Here is a 25,217-nt window from a genome sequence, read left to right as displayed (position 1 = left end):
CAAGGTTAACAAAGTAGAATGGGGGAGAATATATTTCCCCTGGATGAGGAGTAATTTCTTCAATCAGAGGTTGGTGAATTATTGGAATTCTCCACCACAATGTGTAATGGAGACACAGACATTGATTGCATTCAAAGCACAGATCAATGTTTCTAAATGCTAAAGGAATCAAGGGATTATGGGGATAGTCAAGGAAAGCTGCATAAAGTAGATCAGCCAAGATCTTGATGAAGGGTCTCGGCCTGAAACATTGACTGTTTATTCTACCTGACTTGCTGAGTTGTTCTAAAATATTTTGTGTGTTGCTTCAGTACCGTGTTAATCTATGACTCTATATGTACCATCCATTGAGTAATTAGTCATCCTGAAGAACAGTGGTCCTTCTGTGAATAACTAGAGTGTTTCATGATGGTATTAGCTTAAAAAAAGAGGTTTATAATGTTGACATAAGTGGTAACGGATTGACTCAATTCCAGGAAATTTCATTGATTGATCAAAACATCAGTTGTGATTATCAAAGTAAATTAGGGATACTTAAAAAACTGTGATAACTATGTAAAAAGAAAGCAGTAAAATAAATGTGAATTAAGTATTAGGTATGGACAAATTGTGTTGGAATAAAGAACTGCTTGAGGCATGAAGTTAATATTTTGTGTTACTTGTACTGCAGAAGATACAATAAGTGTCTGAAATGAAGGGATCCCAATAGTCAAATGTCATTGAGGAACTTAAAGTTATTAATATTGACAAGGAGAAAATATTGGAGAAAAATATGGAGTTTAAACCAGACAAATCTCCTGGATCTGATGGCATGGAAACCAGGGTTCTAAATTAGGAACTGTATGTAGATTTATCTTTTGAATGATATAACTTGTCACACAATATCAAGGTAGAAACTAAACACATATTTCTGGTTTTGGTTTGTTTTACAGTTTGCATGGATCTGACCTTTTTGTTAAAAAGCCAGTACTGATTACTTGGGCTCCCCTGATCTTCTAGATACCTATTCACTCACCTTGATTTTTTAAAATTTGCATTCTGCCTGACCTTGTCCAAGATGGTTCTATTGAATCAAATGGAGAAATCTGTTCCATATTGCAAAGTCCTTTCTTCTGAGTGTTGTTCAGTAGCTTTTGTTTAAATATCTGTATTGCACTGTAATAAATACAGATCGATATGCTTTGATGCGATATTGATTGATGTCAGGTAATTGTTCAGATAGCAGTGGCCTTGATTTTATCAACAGGATTCTTCTACTTATGGTGCCGTACTCCCTCACTACTGTACTGGTTTGAGAAAACTTAGACCACTATGGGCTGAAGGGCAGTTGTGAATAATGTTCCTGTCCTAACAGTCACTGAGTCTGGGCATTGTTGGTGCTGTTGGGGCACCAAACTTACTAGATGCACCAGGAAGTCCCTCAATATTTTGAGATGATTTGTTAAAGGTTGGGTATCTGTGGTCTAAGTTGTAGTCTACATATCATGTGTGTTCATTGGAACAGGTGTAATAAAGCTTTTTGTAGCTGTTCCCTACAATAGTGACTTAATTCTGGAAGCTTTGTTTAATATTTGTCTAACAAAAATTTGTCATTCTCTGGCTTGAAACTAATAAGTAGTTCCACCTTGCACCTTGCAGAACAAAATATGAAATTCCATCCTCTGCAACAAACGCAAAATGCTGGAGGAACACAGCAAATCAGGCAACATCTGTGGAGGGGAATAAACAGTCGATGTTTTGGGCTAAGACCCTTTATCACAACTGGAAAGGAAGAAACCGACTAAGAAGGTGGGGGGAGGAGAGTGAGTACAAGTTGTTAAGTGACAGGTGAGACCAGGTGAGGGGGAAGGTGGTGGGTGGGGGAGGGGGACGAAGTGAGAAGCTGGGAGGTGTTAGGTGGATGAGTAAAGGGCTGAAGAAGAAGGAATCTGATAGGAGAGGAGAGTGGACCATGGGAGAAAGGAATGGAGGAAGGGCACCAGAGGGAGGTCATGGGTAGGTGTGGAGAAGAGAGGGGGTAAGAGGGGAGTCCAAAAAGTGAATGAAAAAAGAGAGAGAGGGTGGGGGATTACCAGAAGTTGGGGAAATTCATGTTCATGCCACTAGATTGGAGGCTACCCAGACAGGATATGAGTTGTTCCTCTGTATGCTTTCTATTGTAGTCCTAAAGAGCCTGACTGATTTTTAGATTATTTTTCCAATGAACCAAAACATTTTCTCTCTACTTATCCTATTATTTACAGTACCATATTTATACTATCCAATTACTCTACCCAAAGGTTAATTCCTTAAAAAACACATTGTAACCTGGGTTCAAAAGTACAGCTAAAAAAATTGCCAGAAATGCTTAATAACTCAGGCAGTGTATGAGGAGAGAGAGAGAGAAACAAAGTTTCAGGTCTAGTTTGTGCAGTTACTTCTTATGCAACATTCCATTTCATTTCACGTTTTGTGATAATGATGGCAATGGCACCATTTATTGTCCATCTCTAACTAGCCCCAGGACAGTGTTGATAAACTGTCTTCTTGAACTGCCAAGGTCCGTCTAGTGAAAGTACTCCCACAGTGAAGTTGGGTTGGGAGTTACAGGATTCACTTGATAATGATAAGGAAAGGGCAATTATTATTTCCAAGTTAGGGTGTTGAGAGAGGAATCTGCATGTATTATTTAAGGTCATACAAATGAGCCTAGGCAATAAACTGCAAATCCAACCAGCAATTTTGATGTGTGTTGCTTGAATTTCCAGCACCAGCAACTTTGATGTGTGTTACTTGAATTTCCAGCAACTGTACCTCTTCCTAGAGATGCTGCTTGGCCTGCTGCGTTCACCAGCAACTTTGATGTGTGTTGCAATCATTTTCAGTTGATACTTTCTGAATCTGTATGTGAACTGGTAGAGGAGGAATTGAATGCTTAGGTGATGAGTGGGGTGCCTAATAAGCAAGCTGCTTTGTCCTAATAGTGCCAAACTTCATAAGTGTTGTTGAAACTGTGGTCTTTCAGGTAAGTGGAGATCTTTCAGCAGAATCTTGACTTGTGCCTTGTAGATGATGGAAAAGCTTTCAGGTGTCAGGAGGTGAATCAGCTGAATCTATGCCGATAAATGCAGTGGTCTGTGCACTTAAGCCTTTGCCAATATTTAATAATTGATCCCTGGTGAGGTGCCCTGTTTGGTCAAACTGGGGAAGCTGACTGTCATCCATCACTGTCATCTTCCAACTTAATCAGCAATAAGCAGAGCCCTTGCTTAGACCACTTAGACCACTTTCCTATTTCAATTGTCTTGGGTACTTCATGCCATAACGGGGAGCCCCCAGCATTCAACTTTAAGATGCATTAAGTTACCACAGGGAATAATGGAAATAATGGACTTTAAAAGCAAATATCATTTCAATCCTAGATACTGAAGATGTGCTAAATCATCCAAGAAACTGCAACGTAAGGCCTTTTTGCCTTTGAACTTCGTCCAATCACTGACCTTTTTCTGGATAAAAGCTCACTATTCTTCTTTGATAATAGATTTAATAATTAATAGAAATCTGAACTTTGTCCAAATTTGTTTGAATATATTTGTTTATTCCTTTGTTTCTTCTGTGATGAAGTACAGAAGGAGAAAAAGATTATCATAAAATAAAATTTCATTGGGCTTGTAATCGTTCTTTTAAGCCTGATGCTTTTTTTGAAGGTCTTTGGGGCATTTTACTTCTATTTAAGGTGCTGTCAAAACCAAGTTTTCAAAAGTATATTGTCTTGCCAATAAATGGAAATCCCTTTTACCTGTGATTTGTGGATTAGGTTTCTGTGGAATTGGTAATCATTGCATTGGTTGTTACGTTTCTTTTGCCAGACATCACCACCCATATTGTTCGATCAATGCTGCCCAGGTAATTGTAATACTTGATGATATTGGTGAAATAATAAAACAAAAGTGTAAGACTGCTACTGGCTTACTGACGTAAAATTAATAATTAGAAGGCCATAACAGTCAAAATGCTCTTTCAGGATACATGCTAATAAATGATATGATCCTAATCAGCTGTTTCAGTGGATGTTTCTGGCAGAAAATTGTGCTGGAATGACATCAACTTCCAACCCTAGGAGTTAAGGGGCTTCAAATGGATCAACAGTTCTGTGATGGGACTTGTAGCCAAAAAAAAATCGATTTGAAGTTATGTTTTAAGTTCAGTTCTCTCATCTTATAAAGAAGGCTATTAATGCTTAGTTATGATCTTCTTCAGAGAAATATCTTGCTTGAATGATTCAGCAATTAGGGTAATTGAGTTCATTTGTCCCATAGTTTGTTAATGTAAAGTCACTAACATTTCAACCAGCCAGCCTGAAACTTCCGTTGTATTATTACTTAATTAATTTTTCTGTAGAAGTGTTGACACAGATGGAAAGAATGGATTTAGAACAAATGTTGTGAATCCAGTTTATGTTGCCATGATGTGGGTGAGAGTTTTGATCATTGTTGCCACAGAAATAATGGACTATACTCTAATTAGAGCTGGTATATGTTAATCTTTAAATCACCTTAATTGTCCATCTAAATTCAAATAAGATCTCATAGAGGACTTCTCATCTTATCGCAACATGTTGACTTGCTTGAATGAGTTTTCTTATTACCACTTTCAGATTAATCCCCAAATCACAGCAACAGATAAAGATACAGGTTTTCTTTGTCAAAGTATAATACATTGTTTTTGATGAGAATGTGCTGGAGTCAGCCTATAAGTTTCACCATGCTTTTGACGCTAAAATAGTATACCCACAACTTACTAACCCTAACTTCTACATCTTTGGAGTGTGAGAGGAAGCTGGAGCATCTGGAGGAAACCCACGTAGTCACGAGGAGAGTGTACAAACTCCTTACAGGAGTGGCAGGAATTGAACAGTGTTACTGGCTGAATTTACTCAGATAATGACCAAAATATTATGTACTTTTATATTACAAGAAGTTTCAGTGTTTATATTTGCCAGTTTCTCTCCTTTCCCTCTTCCTGTAGGCGAGGTACTTCCACAAGTGGAAGGAAACTTCCAAATTTGTGGCTCATGTTACTTTAAATTTGTTAAGGTTCCATGGTGAAGCTTTTTGACGCCAAATTGCTTTCAAATTAGCAACTAATCATCATTGAAATGACTTTTTAGTTAACAGAGCATTACTTAAAAACAAATAGAAAATGCCCACGTGTGAGTTATTCACCAGGGCTGCTGAATAATTTGCCTTTTCATCTTTTCTTCTCTATTCTCCTTTCCCTTTTTCCATTCCCCATTCACGCTCCCTTCTTATCTCTTCTCTCCACTTGCCTAACACAAACCTCTAGTATCCCTCCTCATTCCCTTTCTCCCATTGTTCAATTTCCTCTCCCATCAGGTTCCTTCTTCTTCAGCCCTTTATCTTTTCCACCTGTCACCTCCAACTTCTCATGTCATCCTCCCTCACCCACTCACCTACCTTCTCTTCCTCTGGCTTCACTTATCACCTTCTAGGTTGTACTCCTTCCCCTCCCTTCTTCCCCCTTCCTTTCCAGTCCTGATGAAGTGCCTTGGCCCCAAACATCAACTGCATCACTGCCTGGTTTGGGAATTGCACCGTCTCGGATCGCAAGACCCTGCAGCGGATAGTGAGGTCAGCTGAGAAGATCATCGGGGTCTCTCTTCCCGCTTTTACAGACATTTACACCACATGCTGCACCCGCAAAGCTAACAGCATTGTGAAGGACCCCACGCACCCCTCACACAAACTCTTCTCCCTCCTGCCATCTGGCAAAGGGCTCTCCCGACCAGGCTGTGCAACAGTTTCTTCCCCCAAGCCATCAGACTCCTTAATACCCAGAGTCTAGACTGACATCTACATCATTTATTATTATATTGTAATTTGTCCTCTACTGTGCCTATTGTCTTGTTTATTATTTATTGTACTGCCCTGCACTGTTTTGTGCACTTTATGTAGTCCTGTGCAGGTCTGTAGTCTAGTGTAGTTTTTGTGTTGTCTTACGTAGTCTAGTGTAGCCTTGTGCTGTCTCACATAGTCTAGTGTAGTTTTGTGTTGTTTCATGTAGCACCATGGTCCTGGAGGAATGTTGTTTTGTTTTTACTGTGTACTGTACCAGCAGTTTATGGTCAAAATGACAATAAGAAGTGACTTGACTTGAACTCTTTATTCCATTCCATATATGCTGCCTGACCTGCTGAGTTCCTCTGGCATTTTATGTGTGTTACTCTGTATTTCTAGCATCTACAGAATCTCCTGTGTGTATGATATACAGCTTTGGTACTCCTATCATTGCATAGACTCAGATTAGCTAGCTTAGTGCAAATGGAGATTGGGTCTTACTTCTCTTAGTTTGAATAGCTTCAAGCATTCACTTGGTCTTCAGGAAGTACCGTATTCACTGGAATATCTCATTCCGAAAATAGGTTTTCAAGAAAAGATGATATTCAGGGGATGCATTTTTGCATTTCTGTTTGGAGTAGGCAATGATGCCATTTCATTCACTGGCTGATAAAAGGTCTCAGGGAATGAAATCTTCATCTCAAAACTGAGTTCAATTTCTAGTAAATGTCTTGCATAACAAAGCTGAAAAGAGATATCTTATATAGTGTGCATTGGAGGGATGGCAAGCTTCCTTTGTCAATGTCATTTGCTAATGCAATAAACATACAGTGTTCCTAATCTACCAAAAACACAGCATTTACAAATTAGGTTACAGCCATGTATATTTCCAATTAGAGATAATGGGCCTACAGATATCTTCTGCTTTTCACTAATGATGTTTGATTTCCAGAAAAATGATTTGAGTCTTTATTTTCAACCTTGATTACTTATTTAAAATTTCACTTGAAGTATTAAGATATTGCGATATTAATCATTTCCACATTCTTATTAAAGAAAAGGAACTCACCTTAATCTTATCTCTCAAGTGCTTGCTGTTCACCCATTATAAATTATACTTAGGTGACATTGTGTTTGCAATCAGGCAACACCCCCAGGGCAAGATCCAAGAGAGAGTGAGATGAATGATGAGCTGAACTGACCTTTGGTGATATTAGTTGAATGAGGAAAATTGGCCAAAACACTGGGAGAATTCTCAATTTTCCTTTAAGGTACTTTGGGAGCTTTACTGTGGTACTGCTGGGGCAGGCAGCCAGCTTCTTGGCCCATTCAGAGGGAAGGCACTACCCCAGATCTTCTCACATTTCCGACATGGGACTCAAATTTCAAAGTTTAAAGTAAATTTATTATCAAAGTACATATATGTCATTATATATAACCCTGGGATTCATTTTCTTGCAGACATACTCAATAAATCCAATAACCATAATAGAATCAATGAAAGACTGCACCAATTGGACCAGACAACCAGTGTGCAAGAGACAACAAACTGTGCAAAAACAAAAAGAAAGAAATAAAATAATTAATAATAATAACAAATAAGTAAGTAATAAATATTGAGAACATGAGATGAAGCGTCTTTTAAAGGGCGTCCATAGATTGCAGGAACAGTTCAGTGATGGGGCAAGTGAAGTTGAGTGAAGTTATCCCCCTGGTTCAAGAGTCTGATGGTTGAGGAGATAATAACTGCACCTGAACCTGGTGGTGTAAGTCCTCCTCCTCCTGTACCACCTTCTTGATGGCAGCAACGAGAAGAGAACATGACCTGGGTGGTGGGGGTTCCTGATGATGATTGCTGCTTTCCTGCAACAGCACTCCACGTAGATGTTTTCAATTGTGGTGAGGTCTTTCCCGGTGATGGACTGGGCTGTATCCACTACTTTTTGTAGGATTTTCATTTCAAGGATATTGGTGTTTCCATACCGTGCTGTGATGCAGCCAGTCAATATACTCTCCACCACACATCTATAGAAGTTTCTCAAAGTTTTAGATGACATGCTGAATCTTAACAAATTTCTTAGAAAGTAGAGGACCTGTAGTACTTTCTTCATAATGGCACTCATGTGCTGGGCCCAGGACAGGTCCTCTGAAATAACACCAAGGAAGTTAAAGGTACTGACCCTCTCCAGTCTGATCCCCTGATGAAGACTGGCTCATGGACCTCCAGTTTCCTCCTCCTGAAGTCAATAATCAGCTCCATGGTCTTGCAGACATTGAGTAAAAGGTTTTTGAGGAACCATTCAGCTAGATTTTCAATCTCCCTCCTATGTGCTGATTCATCACCACCTTTGATTTGGACAATGACAATGATGTCATCGGCAAAATGTGGCATTGGAATTATGTTTAGCCAGTGCCATAAATTTATGATATTTAGGAGTCCTGATGAAGAATCTCAGACCAAAACGTCAACTGTTTACTCTTTTCCATAGATGCTGCCTGGCCTGCTGAGTTTCTCCAACATTTTGTGTGTGTTGTTTAGGACTCAGAGATGGATATGCTATTATCTGAGCCAAGTTAATATGGAACTCCATTAAGATAAAATTGGTTGTCAACAACAGTCGATCAAAATCTTTTTTTTCATTTGGTCATAATATCTCTATCCAATTTCAATAATATTCATATTTTCACACAGCATTGGAGAACCATTGAATCAATGCCAGTTGTCAGTTCACTCCCATCAATCCTGTTCCCTTTTTTATTCCTCTGAATCTTATTTTCTCTCGCATGACAATTAGCTTGACCTTAAATGCTTCTGCCATCCACCCCTACTAGGGACTGCTTGCAGTCAGCAGTTAACCCACCAGGATGCCTTGAGATGTGGGAGGGAAACCCGTGCAGTCACAGTGAGAATGTGCAAACTCCACAGTCAGGACCTGAGGTCAGCGCTCAACCTGCGTGACTGGAGATATGCAGCTGAACCACTACTTTGCTGCACACCTGTGCATATTTTCTATAAACAGAATATTTTTTTCTCATTTCAACCAAGCCATCCCGGACAGGAGAGAGTTAAATTGAAACTGACGTAGCACACATTGACCTTTTTCCATGGGAGAGATTTTATTAACTACAAGATTAGAAGTGAATAACAGTCTTTGTTGACAATTTTTATGTAGTCTTTTTCCTTCCTGTCCTCCTCCCCAGGCTATCATTACCCAGCAACTTTCAATACTTTTCAATCTGTTCTTCTATCAGGAGTCTTCACACTGGATCAGACTTTAATTTATTGTGACCCTGTAAATATTGTGCAATGAGAAGACCTGTATATGTATCTGGATATCTGTGAAAATTGGTTGAATTTATAAGCTGACAGTTTCCTTATTCAGGAAAGGTCCTGTGCCTGTTTTGAGCCCACTGATTTCCAAACTAATGCTTAAAAAATCTGAATTGTCCTCACAGTTGCTTGTGGAAATTTTATTTTTAAAATGCATACCTATTTTGGTCACTTACCTGCAGGAAAGATATTGATAAGTTTGAAAAAGTACAGAGAAAATTTATAAAGATGTTTCTGGGACTATGTATGATTTTGATAATATCTATCTCAATCTCTGTTTGTATTGTTATTGATATATATATTTGAGATAATTCTCTTGTTTTTGTATTTATTTTCCTTTTAAATTAATAAAAAGATTAATAAGGAAAGAAAGGACCTGAGTTATAAGGAAAGGTTAACAGGTTAGGACTTTATTCCTGGAGTGTAGGAAAATGGGGCAAAATTTGATAGAGGGAGATTTGATGAGGGGTTTACATCGGGTAAATATAAACAGGCTTTTTTTGCCACTGAGGCTGGTTGAGACTAGAACTAGTGGTCATAGGTTAAGGGTGAAAGGTGAAATATTTAATGGGAACCTGAAGGGGGAAATTCTTCATTCAGAGGGTGGTGTGAGTGTGGAACAAGCTCCAGTAAAAGTGATGGATGCGGGTTCACATGCAACATTTAAGAGAAATTTGGATAGATACATGGATGGGAGGATCATAGAGGCTATAGTCCAAGTGTGGGTCGATGGGACTAGGTAGAATAATAGTTCAGCATGGACTAGATGGGCTGAAGGGACTGTTCCAAGCTCAAGTTTAACTATCGTTCAACCATACATGAATATAGTCAAATGAAACAGTGTTTCTCAGGGGCCAATGTACAAAACACTTTACCAATAGGAAACAGCACACTGCATATAGCACATAGCATAAATATCACATCTAGTTACGATTGCATGAAAACATACAGTCACAAAAAAAAATATAGCCCAGGTCCCTGAGTAGCATGACTGTATATTGACGGTGAGTTTTCCTGGTCCAACTTGTTCTTTCACCAAGTGAGGGCAGCACCAACGGGAAGGGCAGCATCCAACCCAGTATGGATTCCAATGTGCCCACAGAGGGCTCTGCTCTCTCCTACACTGCCCTCCAGTGTCTTCTACCCTGGGCGACTGCAACAGGACACTCTGTGGCGAGGGCCTAGTCCTTGCTCCAACTGAGGTATTTCCGCTCCTTCACCGTCAGTCTCACCAATGAACTAGTGAACCAAACTTGCAATATTCTATGTTACTAATGCCCAATCATAATCAAGTGTCCAAGACAATCACTCGCACACCACGCTGTCTTGTCACAACAAAGGTATGCAACAATTTCTGGCGCTAACACAATGGTACATGATAAGTCCAACTCCATCACTATCGAGCAACCTGCTGATGGGATAATTCTGCAGTACCATGTTCCTGAGGAGGCAGTGTGGGACAGAGCAGAAACCTCTGTGGGCATGCTGGAATCTGTACAGGTTGGTGGCTTGTACTTGCTCAGTGCTGCTCTCTAGTGTTTGTTTGGTAGAAGAACAAGTTGGATTGAGACAAAATCTCATGTATCATCAATCTACATCTATACCACTGGCGGACTTGGGCTTGGGCTAGATGGCTTTGTGGCTAAGTTTGCTGACGATACGAAGATAGGTGGAGGGGCCGGTAGTGCTGAGGAAACGGAGAGTCTGCAGAGGGACTTGGATAGATTGGAAGAATGGGCAAAGAAGTGGCAAATGAAATACAGTGTTAGAAAGTGTATGGTTATGCACTTTGGCGGAAGAAATAAACGGGCAGACTATTATTTAAATGGAGAGAGAATTCAAAGTTCTGAGATGCAACGGGACTTGGGAGTCCTCGTACAGGATACCCTTAAGGTTAACCTCCAGGTTGAGTCGGTGGTGAAGAAGGCGAATGCAATGTTGGCATTCATTTCTAGAGGAATAGAGTATAGGAGCAGGGATGTGATGTTGAGGCTATATAAGGCGCTGGTGAGACCTCACTTGGAGTACTGTGGGCAGTTTCGGTCTCCTTATTTAAGAAAGGATGTGCTGACGTTGGAGAGGGTACAGAGAAGATTCACTAGAATGATTCCGGGAATGAGAGGGTTAACATATGAGGAACATTTGTCTGCTCTTGGACTGTATTCCCTGGAGTTCAGAAGAATGAGGGGAGACCTCATAGAAACATTTCAAATGTTGAAAGGCATGGACAGAGTGGATGTGGCAAAGTTGTTTCCCATGATGGGGGAGTCTAGTACGAGAGGGCATGACTTAAGAATTGAAGGGCGCTCATTCAGAACAGAAGTGTGAAGAAATTTTTTTAGCCAGAGGGTGGTGAATCTATGGAATTTGTTGCCACAGGTGGCAGTGGAGGCCAAGTCATTGGATGTATTTAAGGCAGAGATTCATAGGTATCTGAGTAGCCAGGGCATCAAAGGTTATGGTGAGAAGGCGGAGGAGTGGGACTAAATGGGAGAATCGATCAGCTCATGATAAAATGGCGGAGCAGACTCAATGGGCCGAATGGCCGACTTCTGCTCCTTTGTCTTATGGTCTTATGGTCTTATATTATGTCTTGTGTGTTTTTTTGCTATCGTAACCATATGTGCTCTGTGCTGTGTGCTATTGGTAATGCATTTTGCACCTTGGCCTCAGAAGAACATTGTTTCATTTGGCTATATTCATATATGGTTGAATGATAATTAAACCTGAACTTGAACTTGAAACGTAATGCGCCTTGTTGACAATCCCTTGCTCCTTACTCTGTCCAAGTCCATCATAAACCTACGCACCTCAGTTCTGTCTTTCTTCATTGCTATAATTTTCTAGCCTTGCATCTTCACAATTCTCTGCGCTCTTTCCAATGCTATTACATCCTTCCTGTAATTTGACCAGGTATGCATGCCGAGCACAACCTGTAATTTAACTGCTGTTTGTACAACAATAGTGGTATCATCTTTATATTCCCTGCCTTGGCTAATAAATGAAAGCATCCTTATTGTTTTTTAACTAATATTGATCTATTCTACTACCTCTCAGGTTGTTTGCAAGTGCATTCCAAGGTTCCTCTGTTCCTCCACATCACTCAATATTTTCCCATTAATTGCATAATCCCTTCTCCTATTGCACATTCCCAAATACCATACCTTACTGATGAAGGATCTTGATTCGTAACTTCAACTCTTTATTCCTTTCCATAGAATATGCCAGACCTTCCACATCCCTCCAGCATTTTGCATGTATTATTCAGGATTTCCAGCATTTGCAGATCTCTTGTGTTTACAATACCTTACATCTCTCTGGACTAATTCACAATTGCCGCTTTTCGATCCAACTGATCAGACCATCTGTAACTTCCTATTCTCAACCACATGCTCAGTTTTTATATGCCATCTGCAAGCTTCTTTGTCATACCTCTTACCTTTAGTCTAAATAATTATAAAGAGCAACTATCAAGGTGTTCCTGATTACTTGTAATCAGCCTCCATTCATAAAAATACTCATCAACCAATGTCCTTTGCTAATAATTAAAATGCAAATGCTGGGAATCTGAAATAAGGAACAGATAATGCTTGATATACTCAGCAGATCTGGGATTTATGTCCTAACAAATGGTTTTGGAGTTGAAACTTTAACTCTATTTTTCTCTTTTCGCAGATGCTACCTGACCTGCTGAGTGTTCCCATCATTTTTCTGCTTTCATTATCCTTTGTTATCTGTTGCTGAACAAATTTTGAATCCCATTTGTCATTCTACCTTGTATGCAGTCTGCCATGCAGGATTTTGTCAAAAACCTTGCAATGATTAGTTTAGATAGAAACATAGAAACATAGAGAAGCTACAGCACAATACAGGCCCTTTGGCCCACAATGCTGTGCCGAACATGACCTTTAGTAATTACCTAGAGTTACCCATAGCCCTCTATTTTCCTAAGCCCCATGTACCTGTCCAGGAGTCTCTTAAAAGACCCTATCATATCCACCTCCACCACCATTGCCAGCAGCCCATTCCATGCACTCGCCACTCTCTGCGTAAAAAACTTACCCCTGACATCTCCTCTGTACCTACTTCCAAGCACCTTAAAACTGTGCCCTCTCCTGTTAGCCATAAATTAGATGTGACATCAAATGAACTTCCTTCATTGACCCTCATTATTATACCTACTAAAAGACAGTAAATACAATAATTACCTCTATCTACCTACCTGTGTACCTAGCTAGCTCAAGTTATTCAGACGAGTATCCCTTACCAAATACCTTATATATTCTAATTAACTAAGATTGATTATTTCAAAATTATATTCCTTGTTAGTTTTTCTTTGCTGTTGATTATTCAAATAATAAATTATTCATATTTTAAATAGAAAACAATTGCTTGGAATAAGTAGCAGTGCAAGTTCATTTACTATGTTTTGTAACTACATGATAAAATATTGCTCTAATGTAAGTTTCCTTCCCATTAAATTGTAAAGAAGGATATATTACAAAGTTAGGCTATTCTCTGACAGAGTTTGGTTTAGGCACCTTCCCAGGTCGGTGTAGTGACGGGTAGCAGTAGAGCTGCTCTTTGCTACTATACTACTAGTATCCTCAATGCCTACACAGGATGCGATAGGTATAAATGTTGCTGTATTGTGTGCTCCTGTCCCTGAACTTGATGAATTCAATCTGCTCATTCTAATCATATACGTCCAATCTTCAATCTCTTTCCCAATTGGATATCTATCTGATATGAACTTAATGTGCATAACAAAGGTAGTTCCTTTTGACTACAAAATCCTGCCACCTTAAGCCTGATTTATACTTCTGCGTCAATGCGACGCTGTAAGTACTGCGTTGCTACAAACCCTACGCCGAGCCGACGTGGATCCCTATGCCAGAGCCTGACGCGTACCTCTCCCAAAATGTAACTGCGCGTCACGGCGACACAGAACGCAACAACAGTGATTGGTCCGCCTGGGAGCTTCGTATTTCCTCCTGCGGTGCAATAGTTTCCCATTGGCCGACTGAAGGGCAGGGAAGGAACTCCAGCTGCAATGCTTTCCATAAAGCTTTACAGACCTCCGAAATTATGGAGGACACATTTTGCTTTTACGAAAAACGACGCTCGCTTTAAACTTGTTTACCCCGAGAAAGACTACCATGATCATGAAGCCTTGCATGGGCAGGTGTGTGCGCATGCGTGATGTGCCTGAATTGCAGAGCGACGCAGGCACACCAACACACAAGTATAAATGCTCACAACGTATGTATGTCACTTGTGTAGGTTACGGCGTCGAATTAACGCAGAAGTATAAATCAGGATTAAATGCCTGACTATTACAATAAGAGTTTGGTATACAATGTTGAGTTAATGACATTTGAGAGATTTGGATAAGTAAGATCACTTGACAAGCTAAGCTGGAAACATTTTGAAAGCATTCCTGTAAGAGTCTATGACTATTGGCTATGGATTTTTGGTATTGATAATGTTGATACAATTACAAGGCAGACTAGTTAAGGCTTCCACTCCTCTAAAGTCATGCATGTAGGTTAATTGTGTGCTAATGGACTGAAGGTCGGGGTGCGATGTACAGCAGTAATTAAAATATCTTATTGCAATATCATGAACACAATCTGTTTTCTGATCAATAAACAGTGTCGGCTGGCTGATGTGCTGCGAGTTACAACTCCCTGATCGCGTGTTGGGGTCTATTACATTCCTTCAATGGAAAGTAAATCAATTCAATGACAACCATATACTGTCATTGTGGTTGTAAAACTAGTTTTAAAGAAACAGAGATGCTAGAGCATTTGAATCATATTGGGTCGTAAAGAAAATAGTATGTTTACATTGTTAGGGTTTTGAAAATTTCTAATGTGAATTTATCTTTCAGGCAACTACTTAGCTGATTGTTATCTCATTGCTATTTGTGAGGGCCGACAATATTTACGTTCAATTCATAACATTACAGCATACTTACAGTGGCATGCAAAAGTTTGGGCACCCCGGCCAAAATTTCTGTTACTGTGAATAACTAAGCGAGTAAAAGATGTACTGATTTCCAAAAGGCATAAAGTTAGAGTTAAAGATGACACATTTATTTAATATTTTAAGCAAGAAAACATTTTTATTTCCATCTTTTACAGTTTCAAAATAACAAAAAAAGAGAAGGGCCTGAAACAAAAGTTTGGGCACCCTGCATGGCAGTACTTAGTAACACCCCCTCTGGCAAGTATCACAGCTTGTCAATGCCTTTTGTAGCCAGCTTTCAGTTCTTGTTTGGGGGATTTTCACCCATTCTTCCTTGCAAAAGGCTTCTAGTTCTGTGAGATTCTTGGGCTGTCTTGCATGCACTGCTCTTTTGAGGTCTATCCACAGATTCTCAATGATGTTTAGGTCAGGGGACTGTGAGGACCATGGCAAAACCTTCAGCTTGCGCCTCTTGAGGTAGTCCGTTGTGGATTTTGAGGTGTGTTTAGGATCATTATCCTGTTGTAGAAGCCATCCTCTTTTCATCTTTGGCTTTTTTACAGATGGTGTGATGTTTACTTCCAGAATTTGCTGGTATTTAATTGAATTCATTCTTCCCTCTACCAGTGAAATGTTCCCTGTGCCACTAGCTGCAACACAAGCCCAAAGCATGGTTGATCCAGCCCTGTGGTTAACAGTTGGAGAGGGGTTGTTTTCATGAAATTCTGCACCCTTTTTTCTCCAAACATACCTTTGCTCATTGCGGCCAAAAAGTTCTATTTTAACTTCATCAGTCCACAGGACTTGTTTCCAAAATGCATCAGGCTTGTTTAGATATTCCTTTGAACCTTTTGAATAGAACTTTTCTAAATACTATCTGGAAACCATGTTCTGGATATCAGTGTGAACTATGTACGGAATAGATGAATGCTCACTTAATTTTATCTTAATTTGTTTGACTGAAGAATATCATTTCTGACTGGTTCATATCCCTGTACTTGTCCAATAATCACATGAAAATTTAACATTTATCCAGACTTCATTTTAAAGCCCAACACCCCTGGAAATACAGCTGTACCTTTATGGTGTATTTTAAAATTATTCCAAGATTATGAGCTCCTTTACAAGTGTGGGGCAGAAATTTAGAGCTTTCTGACCAAGAGGTATAATTACTCACCACACTATCTACAGTATTGTAAAAGGATCTTGGGCACATTTATATAGAGAGAGCTAGGGTGCCTAAGACTTTTGTATAATACTGTATTTATCAATGTGAGTGGATAGTGAGTTTGTAAATCTGGTGGGAGCAAAAGATGTTGGGATTGACGAGGGTGGAGCACACGGGGAACAGGTGGCAGAAAAGGAGTGCCGTGGTGGGGTTGGTGTGGGTGCAGACACACCCAGCCCTGAGACACCAGGCAGGGTAATTTTTTTCCAAACAATTGATTTATTGATCATTATGTAATATCTCTCCGGTGTTTCCTGCTCCCTCCCTTCTCCCTTCTCCTTTCCCTAACCATGATTCTCCTCTCCCTGCCCCCTTCCCGCTCTCAGTCCACAACAGAGACCCATATCAGAATCAGGTTTATCATCACTCACATATATCATGAAATTTGTTTTCTTGTGGGTTTAGCACAGTGCAATACATAAAATTACTGCATTACTGTGCAAAAGTCTTAGGTACCCTAGCTATATATAGGTGCCTAAAACTTTTGCACAATACAGTATATCCATATACATAATAGATAGTGAGAGTCACCAACAAATTGTGCTCAGACATAATGTGGCTTTGGTAAGAAGAGAAATTTTAAAAATCTATTAATTTAAAGGGTGCGGGCTTTGCAGTCTGAACTAGCATTTAATTGCTCATCCCTTGTTACCCTTGAGAAAGCAATGGCAAAATGTCTTCATCTGCTGCAGTTCTTAAGGTGTAAGTATGACCGCAATCTTGTTAAGGAGATCGTCCAGGATTTTGCCTCAATAATGATGAAGGAACAGGAAAAACTCATGGCCTGGAAGACCATGTCCAAATGGTGGTGTTCCATGCTTTTACTGCCTTTGTTTTTTCTGTTGGTAGATGTCAGGCATTTGGAAGGTTCTGTATTCAACAATATCTTTCTTATATCATGGAAAGGAGATTCTGTTTAACACCTTCCTTCCACCTAAGACCAATTATGAGCTATCAGGAGTGGAAACAGAAAATCCTGGAAATACTCACAGGTCAAGCAATAACAGTGGAGAGAGAAACAGAGTTAATCTTTTAGATTGATGGCCTATCATCAGAACTGATGACTTAAATCGGAATTGATGTTAAGTCTTGAAGATTTGATGAAAGGACACCAGCCTGAAACGGTCACTCTGTTTTTCTCTCTTCTAGGTTACCGCCAAGCATGCTGATTACTTCTAGTATTTTCCGTTTTTATTCTGGACTTTCGTCATCTGCGTTGCTTTTTGCTCTTATGAATTATCTGGTACTGTCCGTGACAATGCTGAAAATTGTAGACCAATACCTTGGCTGACTGTATATGTTTGATGTAGAGTCAGCTTCCTTAAGCTCTTCCAATAATACTCAAAACATCTGACAAGCATGATATTGTTATCTGGCATTAGCTCTGATTAAATTGAGAAGTTATGTTGACAACATAATACAGTATACATTCTGGAGCCAAAATAATGCAGAAGCTTTCATTTTTATAGATTGAAATTATTACTTAAATAATTTAACAATCCATATCAAATGACTTAAACATTTGTTGGTGTTTGGAGTGAAGAGAGACGGAAGGTGTCACTTGGTAAATTAGGCTAGATATTTTAAAGTTTTGGGAGATTGCCCATTCTTGAGCATCAAGTTGCCAGGCCCACATCCTTTGCAAGTCTCAGGAGTTGGGGGTTAAACCATTTTAGTCTTCTAGCTGGATTGAACTCATTGCTTGCTAAATCGGTAAAATTATAGCAAAGTTTTGTTAAATTGCAGTTGGAAGCCAAAGTTTGATTGCTACTTTGTAAAGCAACATTAAGGTCATTGACTTTAATCCAACAGTCTTTGTTTGTCTTTCTTATTCATTTCATAATGATATGTTGGGAAAGATCAGTACAAAAATATAATTACACTTCTGCTTGGGTAATTGTGTGCCTAAATGAAATCAGTGACAGGCAGAATATTTCAAGTATCCAATCGAGTCTAAAAGAGCCAGGAGATAAGTAAAAGTTTAAGCATCAGAAAAGTTTGATTTGATGACCAGCTTAAAAAAGTGTGTATCAAAAAATAAAAATGCCAGAACTAGGAACAACTATGCCCCTCGTATGGGCTCCTCCATTCAATTGGATCATGGCCGATCTGCTGTTTCCTGCCTACTGTCAAGATTCCAGATGGTTTAATGTTATTTTCGGGACACAAGTGTAAACAAGAACAAAATAATTAATACTCTGGATCTGATGCAGCACAAAAAAAACAGCGCAATAAGATAAATAACGCAATAATAAAAAATCATAATAAATATAACTACATCAGACAGCCTAAATACAGGTTGATTGTATAGTCATAGTCATAGTCATACTTTATTAATCCCGGGGGAAATTGGTTTTCATTACTGTTGCTCCATAATAATAAATAGTAATAGAACCATAAATAATTAAATAGTAATATGTAAATTATGCCAGTAAATTATGAAATAAGTCCAGGACCAGCCTATTGGCTCAGGGTGTCTGACCCTCCAAGGGAAGAGTTGTAAAGTTTGATGGCCACAGGCAGGAATGACTTCCTATGACGCTCAGTGCTGCATCTCGGTGGAATGAGTCTCTGGCTGAATGTACTCCTGTGCCCAACCAGTACATTATGTAGTGGATGGGAGACATTCACCAAGATGGCATGCAACTTAGCATCCTCTTTTCAGACACCACCGTGAGAGAGTCCAGTTCCATCCCCATAACATCACTGGCCTTACGAATGAGTTTGTTGATTCTGTTGGTGTCTGCCACCCTCAGCCTGCTGCCCCAGCACACAACAGCAAACATGATAGCACTGGCCACCACAGACTCGTGGAACATCCTCAGCATCGTCCGGCAGATGTTAAAGGACCTCAGTCTTCTCAGGAAATAGAGACGGCTCTGACCCTTCTTGTAGACAGCCTCAGTGTTCTTTGACCAGTCCAGTTTATTGTCAATTCGTATCCCCAGGTATTTGTAATCCTCCACCATGTCCACACTGACCCCCTGGATGGAAACAGGGGTCACCTCAGGTCTACCACCAGCTCCTTAGTCTTTATCACATTAAGCTGCAGATAATTCTGCTCACACCATGTGACAAAGTTTCCTACCGTAGCCCTGTACTCAGCCTCATCTCCCTTGCTGATGCATCCAACTATGGCAGAGTCATCAGAAAACTTCTGAAGATGACAAGACTCTGTGCAGTAGTTGAAGTCCGAGGTGTAAATGGTGAAGAGAAAGGGAGACAAGACAGTCCCCTATGGAGCCCCAGTGCTGCTGATCACTCTGTCGGACACACAGTGTTGCAAGCACACGTACTGTGGTCTGCCAGTCAGGTAATCAAGAATCCATGATACCTGGGAAGCATCCACCTGCATCGCTGTCAGCTTCTCCGCCAGCAGAGCAGGGCGGATGGTGTTGAACGCACTGGAGAAGTCAAAAAACATGACCCTCACAGTGCTCGCTGGCTTGTCCAGGTGGGCATAGACACGGTTCAGCAGGAAGATGATGGCATCCTCAACTCCTAGTCGGGGCTGGTAGGCGAACTGGAGGGGATCTAAGTGTGGCCTGACCATAGACCGGAGCAGCTCCAGATCAAGTCTCTCCAGGGTCTTCATGATGTGGGAGGTCAATGCCACTGGTCTGTAGTCATTGAGGCCGCTGGGGCATGGCGTCTTCGGCACAGGGACGAGGCAGGACGTCTTCCACAATACAGGAACCCTCCGGATGATACTAGGCACAGGAGTGTTTGTACATAAGGCAACCCTGACAGGAAATTATGAAGCAGTGGTGGTGGGGTGTGTGGAGGGAGGGTGGAGGTCCCATAAATGGTGACACTCTGACGGAACAAACATCTGCCTATCTTGGCCTTAAATATATTTCATTGACACTACCTTTACAGTTCTGTAGGTAGAGAGTTATAAAGATTCATGACTTTCTGACCAAAGAAGTTCTGTTTCAACTCTGATTTTGACATTTTTTCATTTGAGAGGTTTGAGGATTTTTAAATGGAAGACTTCTTATTCCGAAACTGTGCCCTTTTTATAATATTCTCATAAGTGGCAACATTCTCCTGCATCTACTTTTACAATCCTCCTCAGATTCTTAAACATTTCAATAAGATCATGCTAATTTCAATAAGATCATGTTTCATTCTTTTAAATTCCAACAAGTACTGCTTTAACCTGCACAATCTCTCCTCATAAGATAAATCCTTAATCCTGAGAATAAACCTTCTATGAACTACGTTCATCACAATTAAATCCATCCTTAAATAAAGAGATTAAAGCTATAAGCGCCGCTACATTTGAGGTCTCACCAATATTCCTGTATAACTGTAGCAGGACTTCCTTGTTTTTATACTTCATCCACTTTGCAACATAGGTAAACATTCTATTTGCCTTCCTAACTCTGTTACAACTATACAAAAATGTACGTATTATGTGTGTGAGGAAGTTTGGCATTCTGCAGCCTAACTATTCTGCATTTCTGCTCTTCCTACCCAAATGCATAACTTCCTAATCCTTCACATTACTGCCCATTTGTGAAATTTTTGCTCACTCCCTGTACCTATCTATACCCCTTTGTAGACTCTTTACTTCCTTGTCACAATTTGCATTACTGCCTGATTTTGTATCATCAGCAAATGTAGCTGTAATGCATTTGGTTCCGTCGTCTAAATTATTCAAAGTCAAAATTCAAGCTTATTATCACATGCACAAGTATATGTAATTACAGGCACAATGTAAAACTTACTTCTAGCAACTTCACAAGGAAAATATAACATATACAATTTTCCTGAGAAAGAACATAATTAGGAGTCCATTTTTGTACTAAGTCATCACAGTGTTGCTAAGCTGTGGCATTTAGGATTGTGGCAAATGGTTTGTGTGGAACTTCAGGCTTCTGCACCTCCTGCCAATGGTAGTTGTGAATTAGTATAGATTGCAAATAATTGAGGGCCCAGCACTGATCACTGTGGCATGTATAGATTACCAAATTCATAATGGATAATTTAGCCTGAATCTCTGTCTTGTTAGTCAGTCATTTGAGCACTTTAACATGTCACTCACAATGACCTTGCACTGTACCTTCTTATCAAATGCCTTCTGAAGATCCAAATGCACCACATAAATCAGTTTCCCTTCATCCACTCTGCTTGCTACACACTTTCAACAAATTTTAATAAATTTTCTAAATATTTTGCCTTTTATAAAACTATGTTGAATTTGCTTGGTTGTACTATGACTTGCTGTGTTCTGCTGATATTTCTTTAATAATACATTCCAGCATTTCCCTGATGACAAATGTTGGGCTCATTGTTCTGTAGTTTCCTGCTTTCTGTCTCTGCTTTCATGAATGGATGTAATATATTAATGGTTAAATGCTTCCTTCCAGAATCAGGGGAATTTTGGAAGGTTATAACTAATATAATCATTTCCTCTGCAGCCTTTATTTTAATATCCAAGGAAGAAGGCTATATGAACCAGGGGACTTGTCAGGCTGTCGTCACATTAATTTGCTCAGTTCCTCTTCTCCAATGATAAATTCCTCCTTTCTTTTAGCTCACAGAACTTCGACTATTATTGGAACACTTTTAGCCTCCCATAACATTTGACATTTTCCATTGACTTCATATACTCAGTAGCCATTTTATTAGGTATACGAGAGGTGATTGATAAGTTTGTGGCCTAAGGTAGAAGGAGTCAATTTTAGAAAACCTAGCACATTTATTTTTCAACATAGCCCCCTCCTACATTTACACATTTAGTCCAGCAGTTGTAGAGCATATGGATCTTTTCTTTGTAGAAGTTGATGTCTTGGACCTCCAGAAAGTGGTCCACAGCAGAGGTCATTGATAAGTTCATGGCCCAAGGTAAAAGGAGATGAGTTATACAGCTCTAGTTACGTGCACGTGCAGTTCAACTCTTTGAGTGAAAATGCAGAAAGTTTGAAGTTAATAACTCATCTCCTTCTACCTTAGGCCACAAACTTATCAATCACCCCTGCTGTGGACCACTTTCTGGAGGTCCAAGATGCCAACTTCTACAAAGAAGGGATCCGTATGCTCCATGACTACTGGACTAAGTGTGTAAATGTAGAAGGGGACTATGCTGAAAAATAAATGTGTTAGGTTTTCTAAAATTGACTCCTTCTACCTTAGGCCACAAACTTATCAATCACCCCTCGTATCTGCTTGTTAATGCAAATATCTAATCAGCCAGTCACGTGGCAGCAACTCAATGCATAAAAGCATGCAGACATGGTCAAGAGGTTCAGACCAAACATTGCAATGGGGAAGAAATGTGATCTATGTGACTTTGACTGTGAAATAATTGTTGCTGTCAGATGAGGTGGTTTGAGTATTTCAGAGCTCCTGGGATTTTCACACAATATTGTCTCTAGAGTTTCCAGAGAATGGTGCGAAAAACATAAAAAAAACATCCAGTGAGCATTAGTTCTGCGGGTGAAAATGCCTTCTTAATGAGAGAGGTCAGAGGAGAATGGCCAGACTGGTTCAAGCCGTCTGGAAGGCGACAGCAACTCAAGTAACCACACATTGCAACAGTGGTGTGCAGAAGAGCGTACAGTACATCAAACCTTAACAGCAGCAGAAGACCATGAGGATGCAGAAATACACTCTGGCCACTTTATTTGGTATCTCCTGTTCCGAATAAAGTAGCTCCTGAGTGTATATTCATGTCTTTGGTAGCTAAGTAAAATAAAAGCTGAAAATTTGGAAAAGAAGCAATGGTTTTAGCAGTAGCTATGAAGTGGGAAGGAGTGTTGGTATTTGGATTGTAAGATTTGAAGCATTTGAGTAAAGGCTACAGAGTATTCTCTTTGTATCAGCTGAATGAAGAAACAATAGAGCAGAACTCCCACTGAAGCACTCTTTTGAATGCTCTTGCAATATCATACAGGGTAGAATTACAGGATAGATAACTGGATTGTAATAATTAATTCCTCGGAGATATTATAAATTATGGTTGTGTTCTTGGAATTTAGATTGAGTGGTGATTTGAGTGATCTCTGTATATTTAATACAAAGATCAATATATATAACAGGAATCAAGAGATAAGGGTCATTGCAGGTTATTCAGAATCAGAGCCAGCTTCATTTACACTGAATTATATGATATGAAATTTGTTGTTTTGCAGCAGCAGTACAGTGCAAAGACATAAAATTACGATAAATTACAAAGTAAATATAGTGCAAAGAAATGGAATTGTGTTATTAGTGGGCTCATAGTCTGTTTGGAAATCAGGTGATGGAAGGGAAGGGTGGTTGAGTGTGGGAAGCGCTGAACTGGGACTGAGGTTAGCGATGGAAGAACTCGAAAGACCTACTCCTGTTTCAACTTACGTTATAAGTTCAAAAGGAAATAGGGTGATAAACTATTTCCACTGACTGGGAATGTCTGATCTAAGGGACATAGTCTGAAGATTAAAACCAGGACTTGTAGGAAACACCCCTACATGTGGCATTGGTAGAATCTTTGAACACTCTTCTGAGACTCTCAGTTGATACCAGGCCATGTTAATACGAAGACTTTGTTAGACAAGGTATTCAGGGGTATGGTAAAGGATGGGGGTTGAGAAGGAAATTAAGTTAAATCCCAGACCAGCCAGAATATTATTTCGTACTATAAGCTGGAGAGGTTGAATGGCCTATATATGTTCCAATATTTCTAACAGTGCCCAACTGTTGAATTCTTGACAGTTAATTAAAATGACTATTGCAGTCATCACTAAAGAAATTGACATTTTCTTCCTTTCTCATCCACAGCTATTGCTGTTGCAGTTATTGTCATGATTGGACTGATTTTTATTCATGTAGCAGGATGTTATGTGTACAGGTAACACTTTTTTGTCCTTAGAGATTAAACATATTTAGAATTATAAATACTGCAGCAGCAGCCATGAGTGCTGGACAATTCAATGACCTATGATGGTATTGTAAAGTTTGCAAATTAGGCATTTTAGTTTGCAAATCAAGCGGTATGCAGAAGTTGATTTCTGAAGCTACCTTACCAAAGCTTAATAGCGCAACTGTGACTGATGTGGAAGTTCTAAGTGAGGTTGAGGGACAAGGTTGCTTTCAATATTTCTGTTGGGGAATGTGGACCACTACCCCAGAAAAACCTAACAGAATAGCTCATGAGAGAAACAAAGCTTACATGTTAACTATTAAACTCAAAACAGTGGATTAGAATGGTATTCATCAACCTTAGAGTATACTAGATGCAGCTACAAGGAGAGAATAAGGTAAGGTAACATAAGACCATAAAATATAGGAGCAGGATTAGGCTTTTTGGCCCATCAAGCCCGCTCCGCCATTCTATCATGGCTGATCCATTTTCCCTCTCAGCACCAATCTCCTGCCTTCCTCCTGTATCCCTTCATGCCTTGACAAATTAAGAATCTCTCAACCTCTACCTTAAATATACATAAAGATTTGGCCTCCACAGCTTCTTGTGGCAATGAATTTCACAGATTCACCACTCTCTGGCTAAAGAAATTCCTCCTCATCTCTGTTCTAAAAGGATACACCTCAATTCTGAGGCAGTGTCCATCCAGTCTTAGATTCTCCCACAATAGGAAATAATCTCTCCACATTTACTCTATCAAGGCCTTTCAACATTCGATAGGTTTCAATTAGGTCACTTCTCATTCTTCTGAATTCTAGTGAATATAGGCCCAGAGCCATCAAATGCTCTTCACATGACAAGTCGTTCAATCCTGGAATTATTTTCGTGACCCTCCTTTGAACCCTCTTCAGTTTCAGCACATCCTTTCTAAGATAAGGGGCCTAAAACTGCTCACAGCACCTCAACTGAGGCCTCACCAGTGCTTTATAAAGTCTTGATACA

At 39.7% G+C, this 25,217-nt stretch overlaps 1 protein-coding gene across 1 annotated transcript in view; it reads left to right on the top strand.

The window, feature by feature from the left end:
* The window catches only part of si:dkey-192p21.6 (uncharacterized protein LOC565246 homolog), a 355,495-nt gene that overhangs the window by 77,570 nt on the left and 252,708 nt on the right, over positions 1 to 25,217 (top strand). The window contains 1 exon segment of the mRNA XM_063070659.1: positions 24,134 to 24,203. Within this exon segment, the coding sequence (XP_062926729.1) occupies positions 24,134 to 24,203 (70 nt within the window).

This window comes from Mobula hypostoma, chromosome 18 (genome assembly GCF_963921235.1).
Source record: "Mobula hypostoma chromosome 18, sMobHyp1.1, whole genome shotgun sequence".
NCBI lineage: Eukaryota > Metazoa > Chordata > Chondrichthyes > Myliobatiformes > Myliobatidae > Mobula > Mobula hypostoma.
The sequence above is the reverse complement of the archived record's forward strand: the minus strand, read 5'-3'. Positions and strand labels throughout refer to the sequence as shown.